The sequence below is a fragment of the Leucopleurus acutus genome (genome assembly GCF_964270905.1).
Source record: "Leucopleurus acutus genome assembly, chromosome: 2".
NCBI classification, from domain to species: Eukaryota; Metazoa; Chordata; class Mammalia; order Artiodactyla; family Delphinidae; genus Leucopleurus; species Leucopleurus acutus.
Window position 1 is genome coordinate 24946454 of NC_139143.1, and position 18732 is coordinate 24965185.

The following is an 18732-nucleotide window of genomic DNA, read 5'->3' on the forward strand; positions in this document are numbered from 1 at the left end:
AACTAATCCCTGCTTCTGCATATTTCCCTGGTCTGTACAATTTGTATAAATGGAATTATATAGTCTTTTATGACTGCCTTCTTTCACTCAGCATAATGTGTTCAAGGTTCATCCATGTTGTAGCATATGTCAAAAATTCATTTCTTTATGGCTGGATAATCCATTGTATGGATATACCACATTTTGTTCATCCATTCCTCAGCTATTTGGTGTCAGGGTTGTTTCCACCTGTTAGCTATTATGAATCATGTTGCTATAAACATTTGTTTACAAGTTTTTGTGTGGACACATTTTCATTTGGTTATATACCTATGCATGGAACTGCTGAGTCATACAGTAACTCTATGTTATCATTTGAGGAATTGCCAGACTTTTCCAAAGCAGATGCACCATTTTATATTACTACTAGCAGTGTATGAGGGTTCCAGTTTCTCTAATTCAGGCTAACATTTGTATCTTACTTCATTATAGCCATTATAGTTGGTGTGAAGTGGTATCTCATGGTTTTTCAGGTAGACTGCCTGTTTCCTCTTCATTTGTTAGGTCTGGTGGGTTTTTATCTTGCTCCTTCATCTGCTGTGTGTTTTTCTGTCTTCTGATTTTGCTTATCTTACTGTGTTTGGGGTCTCCTTTCTGCAGGCTGCAGGTTCGTAGTTCCTGTTGTTTTTGGTGTCTGTCCCCAGTGGCTAAGGTTGGTTCAGTGGGTTGTGCAGGCTTCCTGGTGGAGGGGACTAGTGCCTGTGTTCTGGTGGATGAGGTTGGGTATTGTCTTTCTGGTGGGCAGGTCCACGTCTGGTGGTGTGTTTTGGGGTGTCTGTGGGCTTATTATGATTTTAGGCAGACTCTCTGCTAATGGGTGGGGTTGTGTTCCTGTCTTGCTAGTTGTTTGGCATAGGATGTCCAGCACTGTAGCTTGCTGGTCATTGAGTGAAGCTCGGTGTTGGTGTTGAGATGGAGATCTCTGGGAGATTTTTGCCATTTGATATTACTTGGAACTGGGAGGTCTCTTTTGGACGGGTGTCCTGAAGTTGGCTCTCCCACCTCAGAGGCACAGCACTGCCTCCTGGCTGCAGCACCAAGAGCCTTTTGTCCACACGGCTCAGAATAAAAGGGAGAAAAAGTAGAAAGAAAGAATTAGTAGAAGTAGAAAGAAATAAAGAAAGAAAGAAAAGAGAGAAAGAAAGAAAGAAAGGAGGGAGGGAAGGAGGAAGGAAGGAAGGAGGGAAGGAAGGAAAAATGAAAGAAAGAAGATAAAGTAAGATAAAATATAAGAGTTATTAAAATTAAAAAATAATTATTAAGGGAAAAAAAAAACGGACGGATAGAACCGTAGGACAAATGGTGGAAGCAAAGCTATACAGACAGAATCTCACACAGAAGCATACACATACACACTCACAAAAAGAGGAAAAGGGGAAAAAATAATATATCTTGCTCTCAAAGTCCACCTCCTCAATTTGGGATGATTCGTTGTCTATTCAGGTATTCCACAGCTGCAGGGTACATCAAGTTGATGGTGGAGATTTAATCCGCTGCTCCTGAGGCTGCTGGGAGAGATTTCCCTTTCTCTTTGTTCTCACAGCTCCCAGGTGCTCAGCTTTGGATTTGGCCCCGCCTCTGCGAGTAGGTCGCCGGAGGGCGTGTGTTCTTCGCTCAGACAGGACGGGGTTAAAGGAGCTGCTGATTCGGGGACTCTGGCTCACTCAGGCCGGGGGAAGGAGGGGCACGGAGTGCGGGGCGAGCCTGCGGCGGCAGAGCCGGCGTGACGTTGCACCAGCGTGAGGCGCGCCATGCGTTCTTCCGGGGAAGTTGTCCCTGGATTCCGGGACCCTGGCGGTGGCGGGCTGCACAGGCTCCCCGGAAGGGAGGTGTGGAGAGTGACCTGTGCTCGCACACAGGCTTCTTGGTGGCGGCAGCAGCAGCCTTAGCGTCTCATGCCCGTCTCTGGGGTCCGCGCTTTTAGCCGCGGCTCGCGCCCATCTCTGGAGCTCCTTTAAGCAGCGCTCTTAATCCCCTCTCCTCGGGCACCAGGAAACAAAGAGGGAAGAAAAAGTCTCTTGCCTTTTCGGCAGGTCCAGACTTTTCCCCAGACTCCCTCCTGGCCAGACGTGGCGCACTAACCCCTTCAGGCTGTGTTCACGCCGCCAACCCCAGTCCTCTCCGTGAGCTCCGACCGAAGCCCAAGCCTCGGCTCCCAGCCCCGCCCGCCCTGGCGGGTGAGCCGACAAGCCTCTTGGCTGGTGAGTGCCGGTCGGCACCGATCCTCTGTGCGGGAATCTCTCCGCTTTGCCCTCCGCACCCCTGTTGCTGTGCTCTCCTCCGCGGCTCCCAAGCTTCCCCCTCTGCCTCCTGCAGTCTCCGCCCGCGAAGGGGCTTCTAGTGTGTGGACACTTTTCCTCCTTCACAGCTCCCTCTTTCTGGTGCCGGTCCCGTCCCTATCCTTTTGTCTCTGTTTATTCTTTTTTCTTTTGCCCTACCCAGGTACGTGGGGGGGTTTCTTGCCTTTTGGGAGGTCTGAGGTCTTCTGCCAGCGTTCAGCAGGTGTTCTGTAGGAGTTGTTCCACGTGTAGGTGTATTTCTGGCGTATCTGTGAGGAGGAAGGTGATCTCCGCGTCTTACTCTTCCGCCATCTTCCCGGAAGCCTTCCGTATCTCATGGTTTTGATATGCATTTTCCTGATGACTAATGATGTCATGCATCTTTTCATGTATTATTGCCTATTAGTATATCTCCCTTTGGAATATGTCTGTGCAGATCCTTTGCTCATTTTTATATTGGATTATCTTTTTATATTGAACTGTTCTTTATATACTCTAATACAATTTCTTACTAGATATATGATTTGCAAATCTCCCAAAGGGTCATCTTTTCATCCTTTGAAACACAAAAGTTTTTAATTTTCAAGTCCATTTTTTTAATTGTGCTTTTGAGATTATATCTCTCTTTGCCCAATCCAATGTCATGAAGATTTATGTTTTCTTTTTTAGTTTTAGCTCTTACATTTAGGGCTTTGGTCCATTTTGAGTTGATTTTTATATATGATGTGAGGTAAGGATCCAAGTTCATTCTTTTGCATGTGGCCATTGAGTTTTCCCAGCACCATTCCTTCTAAAGGCTATTCTTTCTCCATTTTGGCAGCCTTGTTGAAAATCAGTTGATCACAGATGTTTGGGTTTATATCTGGATTCTCCACTTCATTACATTAGTCTGAATGTGTGTATGTGCCAGTACCACACACACTTGATCACTGTTGGTTGTACTGAATTGTGAAGTTGGTGTGAATCCTACTTTTTTCTTCTTTTTAAAGATTGTTTTGGCCATTCTGGATGCCTGGCAGTAATATATGAATTTTACAATCAGCTTGTCAATTTCTACAACGAAGTCAGGTGGGATTCTGAAAGAGATGGCATTGGATGTACATCAATTTGGGGAGCGTTATCTGAATAATGCCAAGTCTTTTGATCTATAAAATGGGGTGTTTTTCTAATTTTTAGAAACAATGTTTCTAAATTCCCACAATGTTTTGTAGTATTCAGAATATATGTTTTGTACTACTTTTGTTAACCTTATTCTTAAAGATTTTATTCCTTTTGGTAGTATTAGAAATGAAATTTTCTTAATTTCCTTTTCAGATTGTTTAAAGTGTAGAGAAATAGTTGATTATTGTATATTGATTTTACATCCTGCAAACTTACTGAACTCATTCTAATAGTTTTTAGTGGATTCCTTAGGATTTTCTAAGATCACCTCATCTGCAAAGAGCAATCATTTTACTTCTTCCTTTCCTATCTTGATGCCTTTTGTTTCTTTTTCCTGCCTAATTGCCCTGGCTGGAACCTCCAATACAATATTGAATAGTAATGTCAAGAGTAGAAATCCTTGTCTTCGTCCTGATCTTAGGGGGTAATAGTCAGTCTTCACTATTAAGTGTGATATTAGTTGTGGGTTTTTCATGGATGCCCCTTATGAGATTGAAGAAGTTCCATTCTATTCCTGATTTGTTGAGTGTTTTTTATCATGAAAGGGTGTTGGATTTTGTCAAATGCATTTTCTACATCTTGAGATGTGTGATTTTTTGTTTTATTCTATTGATATGTATTACATTAATCATTATTTTAAAGTGTACCCAAGATTTGTTTTACTCAGGTATAGTAAGGTGACAGATTTAGTGACAACTGCCTTATAATTCTCAAGAGAAAGGAGCATTCCATGCAGCCACATGGGGAAGTATCAAAGTTGGTCAGAAGGCTGGAGAAAAGAATGCATGGGGCTTCCCTGGTGGTGCAGTGGTTGAGAGTCCGCCTGCCGATGCAGGGGACACAGGTTCGTGCCCCGGTCCGGGAGGATCCCACATGCCGCGGAGCGGCTGGGCCCGTGAGCCATGGCCGCTGAGCCTGCGCGTCCGGAGCCTCTGTTCCGCAACGGGAGAGGCCACAACAGTGAGAGGCCCGCGTACCGCAAAAAAAAAAAAAAAAATAGAATGCATGGCCCACAGCCTTATGGTCGTTTCCACAGGAAGGAATGGGCAAGGCATGGTAGGCAAGTTTGAGCAATCTTAGGATTGGACAGTTTGAGTAGTTTCCATGCGTGCAGCCTACTTTTCAGGTACCTGGCTCTGGGGTGATGTAAGGTGAGGAAAATATTGGTTTGGCGTGTGAGTTAGATAAAGGAGGTGTTTGGGATGTGGACTTTGGATTGGTTGGTTTGCATGAAAGGTAAGTTTTTTGCTATCTCTACAAATTCATTAGCCCTGGGAGGGACAATCTCTCCAGGCCCCAGGGATGTCAAAGTTCATAAATATAGAAAATAAAAAACATGATCAATAGAATCACTTTCAGATGTTAAACCAACCTTGTATCCCTAGGATAAATCTCATTTTGTTACGGTGTATAATTCTTTTTATATGTTGCTGGATTCACGTTGGTAATCATTTGTCGGGGATTCTTGTGTCCATATTTATAAGAGATATTGGTCTGTAGTTTTATTTTCTTGTGATGTCTTTATCTGGATTTGGTATCAGGGTAATACTGGCTTCATAAAAATAAGTTGGGGGATAGTCCCTGTTCTATATTTTGGAAGAGTTTATGAAGAATTGGTATTAATTCTGTAAATGTTTGATAGAATTAAGCAGTCAAGCCATTTCTTCATGAGTAGTTTTGAGTCTGTTTCAGTAGTTTGTGTCTAAGAATTTGTCCATTTCATCTAAATTATCTAATGTAATCAATTGTTTATACTATTCCTTTATAATCCTTCCTTTAGTTCTTTAATCTGGTTTCCTTTATTTCTGTGAATATATTTATAATTGTTACTTTAAGTATTTTTCTGATAACGCCAGCATCTGGTTACTTCTGTTGCCTGCTTTTTTTCCAGTGTGTAGGTCTTACTTTCCTATTTCTTTGCATGCCTCACAGTTTTTTAGGGAAACTGGACATTTTAGATAATATATTGTAACAAGTCTGGGTACTGGTCCTCCCGCCCCTCTGTAGCTTGTTATTGTTATTTGCTTGTTTATTTGTTTAGTGATTGGCTGCATTATTTTAGTTAAGTCTTATCTTCCACCAGGTTCTAGGTACTTTTGCTGTAAACTTCTTTGCCACAAACATTTTCACCACATAACTAGTTGGCCGTAGGGTAATTTTGCCATAAAAAAATAAAATAATGAAAAAGAAAAGAGGGACATTCAAAGACTATTTCTAAATACAAAATATTTGATTGCATTTAAGTTATGTGTAGATTCTTAGCAATACTGCACAAATAACTGATTTTATTTTGTGACTTGTACGTAAAGCACTTATCTTTGAAGTCCTTCATTTATAGTATCATGCTTTTTTTTTGTTTTTGTTTTTTTTTTTTTTGCTTGTTGATTAGTCTTCTCATTTGGCATTGAACTTTTTTCTTTTTCACTAAAATTTCTTCCTTCATTAAGAGAGGTATCAGCTCCACACACTAGGATACGTATTTGTAACTGAGCTTTGGTGTGTTGTGAGAGACTCTACACTGTTGTTGGTTCTTGGCATATTGTCACATGTCCCTTGATGGGTGTTCCAAAGTTCTCTGGGAAATGTTGCAACTCTGTGCCTTTGAGGCCCTCAGCTTCTTTCTTCTCTAACGTAGTGTGTTTCAAAATAAGACAACAGGGACTTTCCTGGTGGCACAGTGGTTAAGACTACACACTCCCAATTCAGGGGGCCCAGGTTTGATCCCTGGTCAGGGAACTAGATCCCACATGCATGCCGCAACTAAGAGTTCGCATGCCACAACTAAGGTCCCACCACCACAACTAAGGAGCCAACAAGCCACAACTAAGGAGCCCACCTGCCACAACTAAGACCCGGAGCAACCAAATAAATTTTTTTTAAAAAAAGAGAAAATCAAAACCTAAAAAGGTGGGGGGAGCACAAAAATTTTTTTAAATACCTTATTAAAAAAATAAGAAAACAACTCTTGGAGCGAATAAATCATCGTCACTGTCAGTTAAAGCCTTCAGTAACGTGGATAACAGGAAGAAGTGCTAATGCATTTAAACCAATTGAAAGCAAACTGTTAACCAGTTAATTTTATCTGGCATGGCAGAATTGCTTTATGGCCAGTTAGTTATGCACCAAAAATATTTGTGGTGAAAATGTGTGCAGCAAATATGTTTATGGCAAAGAAGCTTAATGGTGAAAATACCAAACACGCCCCCCAACCCCTACTTTTTTTGTTGCTCCTCAAGATGACACAGCTTTGGGTATGCCCTGGTTACCCTGGGGTGGTAACAGTTTTTGTAGGGCTCCCTTTCCCTCTTGTCCACACCAAGCTGCAAACTCCACTGATTGCTGATTGATTGCTGTGTTGTTTTCAACAATGACATTGGGCATAAATTGCTCTACAAACTAATTCAATCAAATTCTGGTTCTTTTGAAAAGTTTAACTTCTGAGATCAGTGTTTGATATTTTTTTCAGTGTCCAGGTGGGTTCCTCCCCTGTAAACTAGAGGGCCTGTACTTTAACCTGTTTCTTGAATCTCCCGATTGCCTTTCATCATAGCCGCCTCTGTTCTTAAGAGTGCCCCTAGGGTTGAACTTCTCTAAGGGGGCAAATGAAGTCAGTTCCTTTGGGAAGAGATTAGGTGCTATCTGCCCAGGCAAGATCTCTAAACCAGGGCTGTGGATTTGTGGGTGGGGACAACAGCAAGCTACTCTGCATGACACCCCTGCTCTAGAAGCCCAGCACTTGGTGAATGTGGAACAGCAGCCTGTGACCCTCACAGCTTGTCTCTTTTGGTATAGAACCACTACCTCAGGGACCAGGGTAAGGGTTATCAGCACCCCAGTATTCTCAGCATGCTGCAACCAAAGTAGAGTCTCTATTCCATGAGTGGAAACTGGGTAGAAGGAACTCTCATCTCTCACCTATACTTTCCTACACTTAGCCTCAGTCACAGGTAGATGGGGGCAGGGTGGGAAATGCTGATATTCTCCTCCTAGGAATAAATCCCTCCTACTGGGATCTGGGGAGAAAGGGAACCCTGTGTTCTTAGCTCCAGCAATCTGAAGTCATCTCTGCTTTGCTGAGCTGGCAATGGAGAGGGAAGGAATAGTCTTGCTTAAACAACACAAACTCTCCTTTCTTACCAAATTTTGATAGATTTTATTGAATAGATCTTTCTTCATTGGCTGTTTGCTTTTAGAACCATTTCCAGAGGCTTTAAATTTTTTCATTTTCATTTTTTTCATTAATAATTTTCACCAGTTTTGCTGGGGAGTGGGACAGTGGAGCTTCTTACATTGTCATGTTGGAAATGGATCTCTGATGCTATAGTTTATGCTATTAGTATAGCTGAGTGTTAGATATGCTATTCTCAGAAATTTAATATGACTAGAGACAAGCCTTTTAAAATTTCTGAGGAAGTATAAGAGCAACTGTTATCATAATAGCTGCTAAGAATAACATAATTAGAGAACAAAATGAATAAATGATAAGTTATTGGCTTAATTTCTTACTAGATGTAAAGACCTGCAAAACAATCAGATGACAGAAAAACTGTAATGATTGACTCTGAATTTGTAATTTGACTACAGAGAGAGAAGAATTCTGGGAGCAAATGTGTGATTTCCATGCATTCCAGGACCACTACCATTATACAAGACCCTAAGAATCCAGAACATACGAAGACATTTACATTTGACCTGGCATACTGGTCTCACAATGGATTTCAAAAGGATGAGGATGGTGTGTTTATTTCAGCTAATCCTAGCAGTAAATTTGCAGGCCAGGTAAATTGCTTTAAAACAACTTCAATGGTAGTTTTTTTTTTTAATAAAGTGTTGACAATATACCGGTACAATTATTTTTATGCAAGCATACTACAATATATGCTTCCATATGAGAGTTTGGTTTTAAATTTATTCCTTTTCATGTTAAGTATGAGGTCCAAAAGTGTAGCTATTGCCTAAATATTTAGACACTCAAGTCAGTTATTTTCCAATGTACTGACATATTTTGAAAAAGGAATGTCAAGTCAATTATATTTCCTTCTCTGAGATGAGCAAAATAAGCCAAAGTGCACAGCACTCAGCATTTGAGAACTTTGGTTTATTGAGTATTTATCATATGCCATGCACTATTCTGCCTTAAAGTTGCTCACAATTTGCTGTAGGGAGACAGGCAAAAAAGTGCATTCACATGTTACAGTTTCTGTGATAAAAAATATTTATGGGATACAACGGGGTTCAAAGGAAAAATGGTCATTTCAATCTGGACAGAGCTCATTAAGCTTCTTGAATCTGTGGGTTTGTAATTTCCATCAAATTTTGAAAAAATTTCAAACAAAATTTCTCCAAGTATTTTTGGTCTCTTCTATTCCTTCTGTGACTCTAGTTACATGTATGCTTGAGATTGTCCCATAAGTCACTGAGGTTCTTTTTTTTTTTTTTTTTGGCTTTCTTTTCTTTTTTTTAACATATTTATTGGAGTATAATTGCTTTACAATGGTGTGTTAGTTTCTGCTTTATAACAAAGTGAATCAGTTATACATATACATATGTTCCCATAGCTCTTCCCTCTTGCGTCTCCCTCCCTCCCACCCTCCCTATCCCACCCTTCTAGGTGGTCACAAAGCACCGAGCTGATCTCCCTGTGCTATGCGGCTGCTTCCCACTAGCTATCTATTTTACGTTTGGTAGTGTATATATGTCCATGCCACTCTCTCCCTTTGTCACAGTTTACCTCTCTCCCTCCCATATCCTCAAGTCCATTCTCTAATAGGTCTGTGTCTTTATTCCCGTCTTGCCCCTAGGTTCTTCATGACCTTTTTTTTTTTTTCTTAGATTCCATATATATGTGTTAACATATGGTGTTTGTTTTTCTCTTTCTGACTTACTTCACTCTGTATGACAGACTCTAGGTCCATCCACCTTACTACAAATAACTCAATTTCGTTTCTTTTTATGGCTGAGTAATATTCCATTGTATATATGTGCCACATCTTCTATATCCATTCATCTGTTGATGGACACCTAGGTTGCTTCCATGTCCTGGCTATTGTAAATAGAGCTGCAATGAACATTTGGCACATGTCTCTTTTTAAATTATGGTTTTCTCAGGGTATATGCCCAGTAGTGGGATTGCTGGGTCGTATGGTAGTTCTATTTGTAGTTTTTAAGGAACCTCCGTACTGTTCTCCATAGTGGCTGTATCAATTTACATTCCCACCAACAGTGCAAGAGGGTTCCCTTTTCTCCACACCCTCTGGTCACTGAGGTTCTGTTCACTTCCTCCCAACCTTTTCTCTCTGTTCTTCTTGTTTGCATACTCATCTTCAAAAATTCAGCCCAGGGCCTCCCTGGTGGTCCAGTGGTTGGGAGTCCACCTGCCAACGCAGGGGACATGGGTTTGAGCCCTGGTCCGGGAAGATCCCACATGCCGCAGAGCAGCTGAGCCTGTGCGCCACAGCTGCTGAGCCTGTGCTCTGGAGCCTGTGAGCCACAACCGCTGAACCCGCGTGCCACAACTGCTGAAGCCCATGCGCCTGGGGCCCGTGCTCTGCAACAAGAGAAGCCACCACAATAAGAGGCCCGTGCACTGCAATGAAGAGTGGCCCCCACTCGCCGCAACCAGAGAAAAGCCCGCGCGCAGCAATGAAGACCCAACACAGCAAAAAATAAATAAAATTTAAAAAAAAAAATTCAGCCCAAATATTATAGCCTTTGTTAAACCACCCCAAAAAATACTCTCTGTCAAGTAGTTCTAACTTCACAAATGCACTGAAAAGATTTAAAGGATCTCCTGGGAATGCAATTTGAGAGCCACTGCCCTAGAGCAGTGAATAAAAAATCAAGCAACAAAAATATAACTAATGAGTCAAGTGTGGGGAAATGGAATTATGAAACAAACTCAAAGTGTGGCAGGAAAAGAGGGAGAGAAAAAAACAAAGAGGAGATAAGACAAATAGAATACAAATAACAGGATGGTAGATTTAATGCCAACCATTGATTATTTTATCTAATGTAAATAAACACACCAATTAAATGGTACAGATGATCAGATTTGGTAGGAAAAGCTGGATCCAACTACATCTGTTTACATAAACCCAATTTAAATATAAATAAATAGATATCCATGTAAACACTAACAGAAAGAAAACTGCAGAGGGTATATTTACGTCACACAAAGTAGACTTCAGAACAAGGAATATTTCATAATGATAAAGTAATCAGTTCACTAAGAAGACATACTATCCTAAATGGGTATGTACCTAATAACAGAACTTCAAAGTACATGAAACAGAAACTGATAGAAATTGAAGGAGAAATAGACAAACCTACAATTGTGATTGGTGACTTCATCACTCCTCAGAACAAATAACAGAACAAATAACCCCAAATCAATAATATTATAGAAGACCAGAACAATATTGTCAACCTAATTGACAATTATAGAACAATTCTGCTACCCCCATTCAACCACAGCACTACACACTTTTTTTGAGTGAACATGGAACTTTCTTTATGATAGATCATATTCTGGATCATTAAACTAGTCTCAATAAATGTAAGATAACTGAAATCATACAAATTACATTCTCTGACCACAATGAAATTAAACTAGAAAGAAATGACAGAAAGGTATTAGGAAACTCCTCAGATATTTAAAAAATAGCAGATTTCTAAACAATCCATAGGTCAGGGAATAAACCATAAGGGAAATTAGTAAATATTTTGAACTGAATGAAAATCAAAACATCAAAATTTGTGGGATGCAGCTAAAGCAGGGCTTAGAGGAAATTTTATAGCATTAAATGATTATATTAGAGAAGAACAATCTTAAATCAACAGTTTAGGCTTCCACCTAAGAATTTAGAAAAAGAAGAGTATAGACAAAGCAAAAGAGGAAGAAATAAGAACGATTAACTTAAGACAGTAAAATAATAGAGAAAAATCAATTAAAAGCTGGTTCTTTGAAAATAACAATAAAATTGATAAACCTGTAGCCAAAATGATCATCAAGGAAAAAAAGATACAAAGTACCAAGATGAGAAATGAAAGAGAGATGTTACTGCAAATCTTACAGACATTAAAAAAATAATAAGAGAATATTATGAACAACTTAATGCTGATAAATTTAAAAACATAGATGAAATGGACACAGTCTACTGAAGTTCACACAAAAAGAAATAGATAACTCAGGTAGCTCTATATCTATTAAAGAAATTAAATTTATAGTTAAACTTCTCCCCTCAAGAACTAAGCCCAGATGACTTTTCTGTGAATTCAACTAAAGGAAGAAATAATGAGAATTATGAAAAAAAAAATCTTGTAGATGTTAGAAGGACCATTCATTTTTTGAGGCAAATATTACACCAAAACCAGCCAAATACTACAAAAACACTACAGATCAATACCCTTCCTAAACATAGACACAAACATTGTTAACAAAACTTTAGCAAATAGAATCCAACAGGATACTTTTTAAAATACATCATTGTCAAGTGGGACTTCTTTTCCTGGGAATGTGATCAGATGCAGAAAAAGCAATTGACAAAGCTCAACACCCAATCATGATAAAACTCTCAGCAAACTTAAAATCGGAGGGAGCCTCCTAGAAATAGAACTTCCTTCAGTACATAGGTAACATAACATTTGATGGTGAAACAATGAATATGTTGCCCCTAAGAATGGGGACAAGGCAAGGAGGTCCAATCTCATCATTTCTATACAACATCTACTGCAGGCCCTAGCCAGGGCAGTTAAGTCAATTAATAGGAAGTGAATGATATGCAGATTGAAAATGAAGAAGTAAAACTATTTGCAGAAAACATGATTATCTATGCAAAAAACCCTAAGGAATCTACCCAAAAAGGGAAGAAAAAGCTATTACAGTGAATAAGTGTGTTTAGCAAGGTCAATATACAAAAATTGATAGTATCTCTCTATTCTAGCAGTGAAAAATTGGAAATTAAGATTTTAAAATATTTACAATAACATCAAAAGCACAAAATATGTGCAAAATCTGTACACTATGAAACATTACTGAAAGGAAGACTTAAATGAATCAAAAGACTCAACATTATTAAGAAGTCAAATTGATCAATAGATTGAAAGAAATAAAAATGCCAGCAGTAATTTTTTGTAGAAATTGATACATTGTTTCAATAATTTACATGGAATTGTAAAGGACTGACAATAGCCAAAATTATTTTGAAAGAGAATAAAGTTGAAGAACTTACACTCACTATAGATAGACCTACAGTAATCAAGACATTGTGGTATTGGCTAAAAGACAGATATAACAGATCAATGGAACAGAATACAGTGTCCAGAGACAGATCATCATATATCATCGATTGTTTTTTTACAAAGGAGCTGTAATAGGTTGAATAGTCTCCCCAAATTTATGTCCACCCAAAGACTCAGCATGTGACCTTATTTGGAAACAGGATATTTGCAGATGTAATTAGTTAAGATGAGGCCATCCTGGATTAAAGTAAGCCACAAATCCAGTTCTTTTAAGAGGGAAATTTTGACACACAGATACACAGGGAGAATGCCATGTGACAATGGGGACAGAGATTGGAGTGATGGAGCTATAAGCCAAGGAATGCCAAAAACTGCTGGGAGCAACCAGAAGCCAGGAAGAGGCAAGGAAGGATTGTTTCCTACAGCATTCAGAGAGAGCATGGCATTGCCAATACCTTGATCTTGGACTTGTAGCCTCCAGAACTGTGAGAGAATAAATTTCTGTTGTTTTTAGTCACCCAGTTTGTGGTAATTTGTTATGGAAGCCCAAGCAAACTAATACAGGTGACAACGTTCTTCAAAACTAAAGTCTTTGAACAAATGGTGCTGGAGATATAGGATATCCATATGGAAAAATATGAACTTTGATACTTTCCTCACACCACATACAAAATGAACTCAAAATAGATTGTAGACCTAACTTTTAGAGGTAAAATTATAAAGCCTCTAAAAGAAAGGATAGGAGAAAATTGTAGTGATCTTGATTTGGCAAAGAGTCTTAGATAGGACACAGATCATGAAAGAAAATATTTGATAAATGAGACCCATTAAAAACACATTTTGCTCTTTGAGAGATACCAATATGAACATGAAAAGGTAAGCCATAATGAAAGGAAATATTTGCAAAATATATATATGATAAAGTACCCAAAATATATAATGAATTCTTACAACTTAAGGGAAAAAAAGGAAGAAAAGTCAATTTTTTAAAAATGGCAGGGAATTCCTTAGTGATCCAGTGCTTAGGACTCAGTACTTTCACTGCTGAGGGCCTGGGTTCAATCTCTGGTCTGGGAACTAAGATCCCACAAGGCACACAGCATGGCCAAAATAAAAAGAAAATAGCAAAAAATTTGATCAGAGACCTCACCAACAGAGATATATAAATTACAACATATCCTAAAACCAATGAAAAAGTGTCCAACTTTATTAGTCATTAGGGAAATGCAAATTAATACCACAATGAGAGAATACTACACATACATGAGAAATGTCAAAAATTAAAAACAGTATCAAGTGTTAACATGCATGAATGGAACAACTGGAACTCTAATACAGTGCTATGGCCATGTAAAAGATTCAGTTATTTTGGAAAACAGGCAGTTTCTTTAAAATTTAAGTATACATTTAACATACAATCCAGCAATTCCAAGAGAAATAAAAATATATGTTCTCACAAACACCTATATACAAACGTCCTTAGCAACTTTATATGTAATAGTCCCAAACTGGAAACTCAAATATCCATCAACTTGTGAATGGATAATAAAATTATGATATATTTATAAAATAGAATACAATTCAGCAATAAAAGGAATTAATGATTATATACAACAACATGGCTGAATCTCAAAGCATTGTAGTAGGTAAAAGAAGTCATATACAAAATACTGCTCACTATACAATTCCACTTAAATGACAGTTCTAGAAAAAACAAAACTATAGTTACAGAAAGTAAATCATCAGGGGCTGAAAGTGAGAAGAAGGGCCTAAGTGCAAAGGGGCACAAGAGAACTTTTTAAAAACCCTGATTGTGGTGATTGTCACATGGCCAAATACATATGTCACTTATGGAACTGTGTGCTTTAAACTGATGAATTTAGTGAATATTAATTTTATGTCAATAAAGAGTTTTTCCCAAGAAGGATAAAATACCAAGGAATAAATGTAGCCAAAGAGGTGAAAGACCTGTACACTGAAAACTATGACACTGATGAAAGAAATTGAAGAAGACACAAATAAATGGGAAAGATATTCTGTGCTCATGGCTTGGAATAACTAATATTGTTAAAATGTCCATACTATCCAAAGCAATCTACAGATTCAATGCAATCCCTATCAAAATTCCAGTGGCATTTTTCAAAGAAATAGAATGAACAATCCTTAAATTTGTATGGAACCATAAAAGACGCTGAATAGTTAAAGCAATCTTGAGAAAGAAGAACAAAGCTGGAGGCATCACACATCTTGGTGTCAAACTATATTGCAAAGCTATAGTAATCAAAACAGCATGGTATTGGCATGAAAATGGACACATAGATCAACAGAGTAGAGAGCCCAGAAATAAACCCATGCATATATGGACAATTAATTTACAACAAAGGAACCAAAAACATATATTGGGGAAAGGACAGTCTTTTCAATAAATGGTGTTGAGAAAACTGGACAGCTACATGCAAAAGAATAAAACTGGTCCCATACCTTACACCACTTAAAAAAAATGGATTTAAGACTTGAATGTAAGACATGGAACCATAAAACTCCTAGAAGAGAACATAGAGGGTAAGCTCCTAGACCTCAGTCTTGGCAATGATATTTTGGATTTTACACCAAAAACAAAAATAAATAACCTCAACCCAAAAAACTTCTGTACATAAAGAAAACCATCAATGAAATGAAAAGGCAACTTACAGAATAGGAGAAAATATTTACAAATCATATATTAATAAAAGGTTAATATCTAAAATATATAAAGAATTCATATAACTCAATAGCAAAAAGAAATCTGATTTTAAAATGGGCAGAGGAATTAAATGGACATTTTCCTCAAAGAAGGTATACAAACAGCCAACAGATACATGAAAATGTGCTCAACATCACTAATCATCAGGGAATGCAAATCAAAACCGCAATGTGGGGACTTCCTGGTGGCACAGTGGTTAAGAATCTGCCTGCCAATGCAGGGGACACGGGTTCAAGCCCTAGTCGGGGAAGATCCCACATGCCGCAGAGCAACTAAGCCGTGCGCCACAACTACTGAGCCTGCAAGCCACAACTACTGAAGCCTGTGTGCCTAGAGCCCATGCTCCACAACAAGAGAAGCCACCGCAATGAGAAGCCTGCACACCACAATGAAGAGTAGCCCCTGTTTGCCCCAACTAGAGAAAGCCTGTTCATAGCAACAAAGACCCAACACAGCCAAAAATAAATAAATTAATTAATTAATTAATTTTAAAAACACCACAACATGATATCACCTCACACCCGTTAGAATGGCCATCATCGAAAATGACAAGAGATAAGTGTTGGTGAGGGTGTGGAGAAAAGGGAACCCTTGTGCACTGTTTGTGGGGGTGTAAATTGGTGCAGACACTATGAAAGGCAGTATGGAGGTTCCCCTCAAAATTAAAAATGGAACTACCATGTGATCCAGCAATCCCACTTCTGAGTGTTTATCCAAAGAAAATGAAATCACTATCTTGATAAGATATCTGCACCCCCATATTCATTGCAGTATTATTTACAATAGTCAAGACATGGAAACAACTTAAGTGTTCATCTACAGATGAATGGATAAAGAAAACTTATATATACATATATATACATACATACACAATGGAATATTATTCAGCCATAAAAAGAAGGAAATCCTGCCATTTGCAACACATGGATGGACCTTGGGGCATTATACCAAGTGAAATAAGTTGGACAGAAAAAGACAAATACTATATGATCTCACTTACATGTGGAATCTTTTTTAAAAATGAACTTTTAGATACCGAGAACAGATTGGTTGTTGCCAGAGGCAGGGGTTAATGTTGGGTGTCGAGTTTGAGGGGGGTGGGGGTGGGACACGGGTGAAGTGGGTGAAGGTCATCAAAAGCTACAGACTTCCAGTAAGGGAAATAAGTCCTGGGGATGTAATGTACAGCATGGTGATATACAGGCAGACCTCATTTTATTGTGCTTTGCTTTATTGCGCTTCGCAGATACAGTGTTGTTGTTGTGGGTTTTTTTCTTTTTCTTTTCTTTCTTTCTTTCTTTCTTTTTTAAACAAATTGAAGGTTAGTGGCAATCCTGTATCAAGCAAGGCTTTTGATACCATTTTTCCAACGTTGCTCACTCTGTGTCTCTGTGTCACATTTTGGTAACTCTCCCAATATTTCAAATTTATCTTTCTATTTCTCATGGTGATCTGTGATCAGTGATCTTTGATGTTACTATTGCAAAAAGATTATGAAGGCTCAGATGATGGTTAGCATTGTTGAGCAGTAAAATATTTCTAAATTATGATGTATACATTGTCTTTTTAGACATCATGCTATTGCACACTTAATACATTACAATATAGTGTAAACATAACTTTTATATGCATTGGGAAAAACAAAAACTTTTTGTGACTCACTTTATTGCATTATTTGCTTTATTGTGATGGTTTGGAACTGAACCCAGAGTATCTCTGAGGTATGCCTGTAGTTAACAATACAGTATTGTATATTTGAAAGTTGCTGAGAGAGTAGATCTTAAAATTTCTCATCACAAGAAAAAAAAATAGGGGGATTCCCCTGCGGTCCAGTGGTTAGGACTCTGTGCTCTCACTGATGAGGGCCTGGGTTCAATCCCTGGTCGGGGAACTAAGATCCCACAAGCCACACCGCATGGCCAAAAAATAAACAAACAAACAAACAAACAAAAACTCTGTGAACTAAATTTATTCTGGTAATCATTTCTCAATATATACATATATCAAATCATTATGCTGTACATTTGAAACTAGTATAATGTTATATGTCAATTCTATCTCAGTTTTTTAAAAGATAGTTTTAAAAGACTACAAGAACTGTGCTGTAAAGAGACTTGATTAACTTTGTCAACAGCTTTCCCTCTCATCCTCCCTATCTTTTGTTGATCACCTATTAAGATACTGCAGAATTATAGTTTTACATACTGTAGTGTAGGAAAATGTTTCATGTAGTTGATTATAGGATGAAGAACAGGAAGAAACTAGAAATGTAGCTCTGTGACTTCTTGGCTTACCTAATATGCAAATCACTGACACCCAAAAGAGATTTCAATGGAAAACTATACAGAAAACTCTACAGCTAACAAAATTTACAGAATGATTCTATTCTCTAAGATTTTGTTTATTTAATAAAATTCTATGTTGTTTGTTTGAAGTTTTCAGTTCATAAAAATTGGCAATAAAAGCATTTCCCCCAAATCTCCAAATAGCACAGAGGAAAAAAAGATAGCAAAACCAGTTACTTTACTAAGCTTGTGAGCACTCCTTAGGTTCAGCTCATAGCTCCTAAGGTAGAGTGGATATCTATTACATAAATACATTTTTCTGGTAAAAGTATGGTCTCAATGTTCTGAAAAACCACTGGCCAGATTCCACATTTTAAGCCTAGAGCTCCCCTAACACTTACAGTGTAATACTTTTTATTCCTTTCTCATGAGAAATGAATAGTGTAAGAAAATTGGTTATTGCCTATTGTCCTTATAAAAATCACACTACGTTAGTATGTGCATCTTTCCCAGAAATAAAAATTGTATAAATTACACAAATGTATATGTTGCAACAAATGGAGTGTATAATGCTTACTTACTATTTTATTGATATTAGAGAACAGAAAAGAACATGCACTTTGAAACAGCCTCAAATAAGAGAATTATTGCTGGCTATGACAATACCAGATAATATCTCTCATATTACAGATAACATAATAGATAATAATAGATAATCAGATGATAGATAATAAAAGCCAGACCACATCTTCTCTTTCAAGCAATTGTGGGCACAAGCATCTGTGTCTGCCACTTAAAAAAAAAGGGCGCATATGTATATGTGTGTGTTGGCTTCAGAACCACTAGGTCTTGTTAAAAACAAAAAAAGAAAGAAGGTTCAGCAGCAGCGAGTTAAAATTAGTGTAGGAATTTTGCGACGTTGTTTGGATTAAAGAATACAGAGAAATCAGAAAACACTTTGACTGGTCTGTGTCCCTTGGTCCCT

The 18732-nt window shown here is 38.2% G+C and overlaps 1 protein-coding gene across 1 annotated transcript in view; it reads left to right on the forward strand.

Moving 5' to 3' along the window:
• The window catches only part of LOC309958614 (kinesin-like protein KIF28P), an 88146-nt gene that overhangs the window by 8994 nt on the left and 60420 nt on the right, over positions 1-18732 (forward strand). Inside the window, exon 2 of the mRNA XM_082834667.1 lies at positions 8064-8258. Within this exon, the coding sequence (XP_082690793.1) occupies positions 8064-8258 (195 nt within the window). The remainder of the gene's footprint in view (positions 1-8063; positions 8259-18732) is intronic.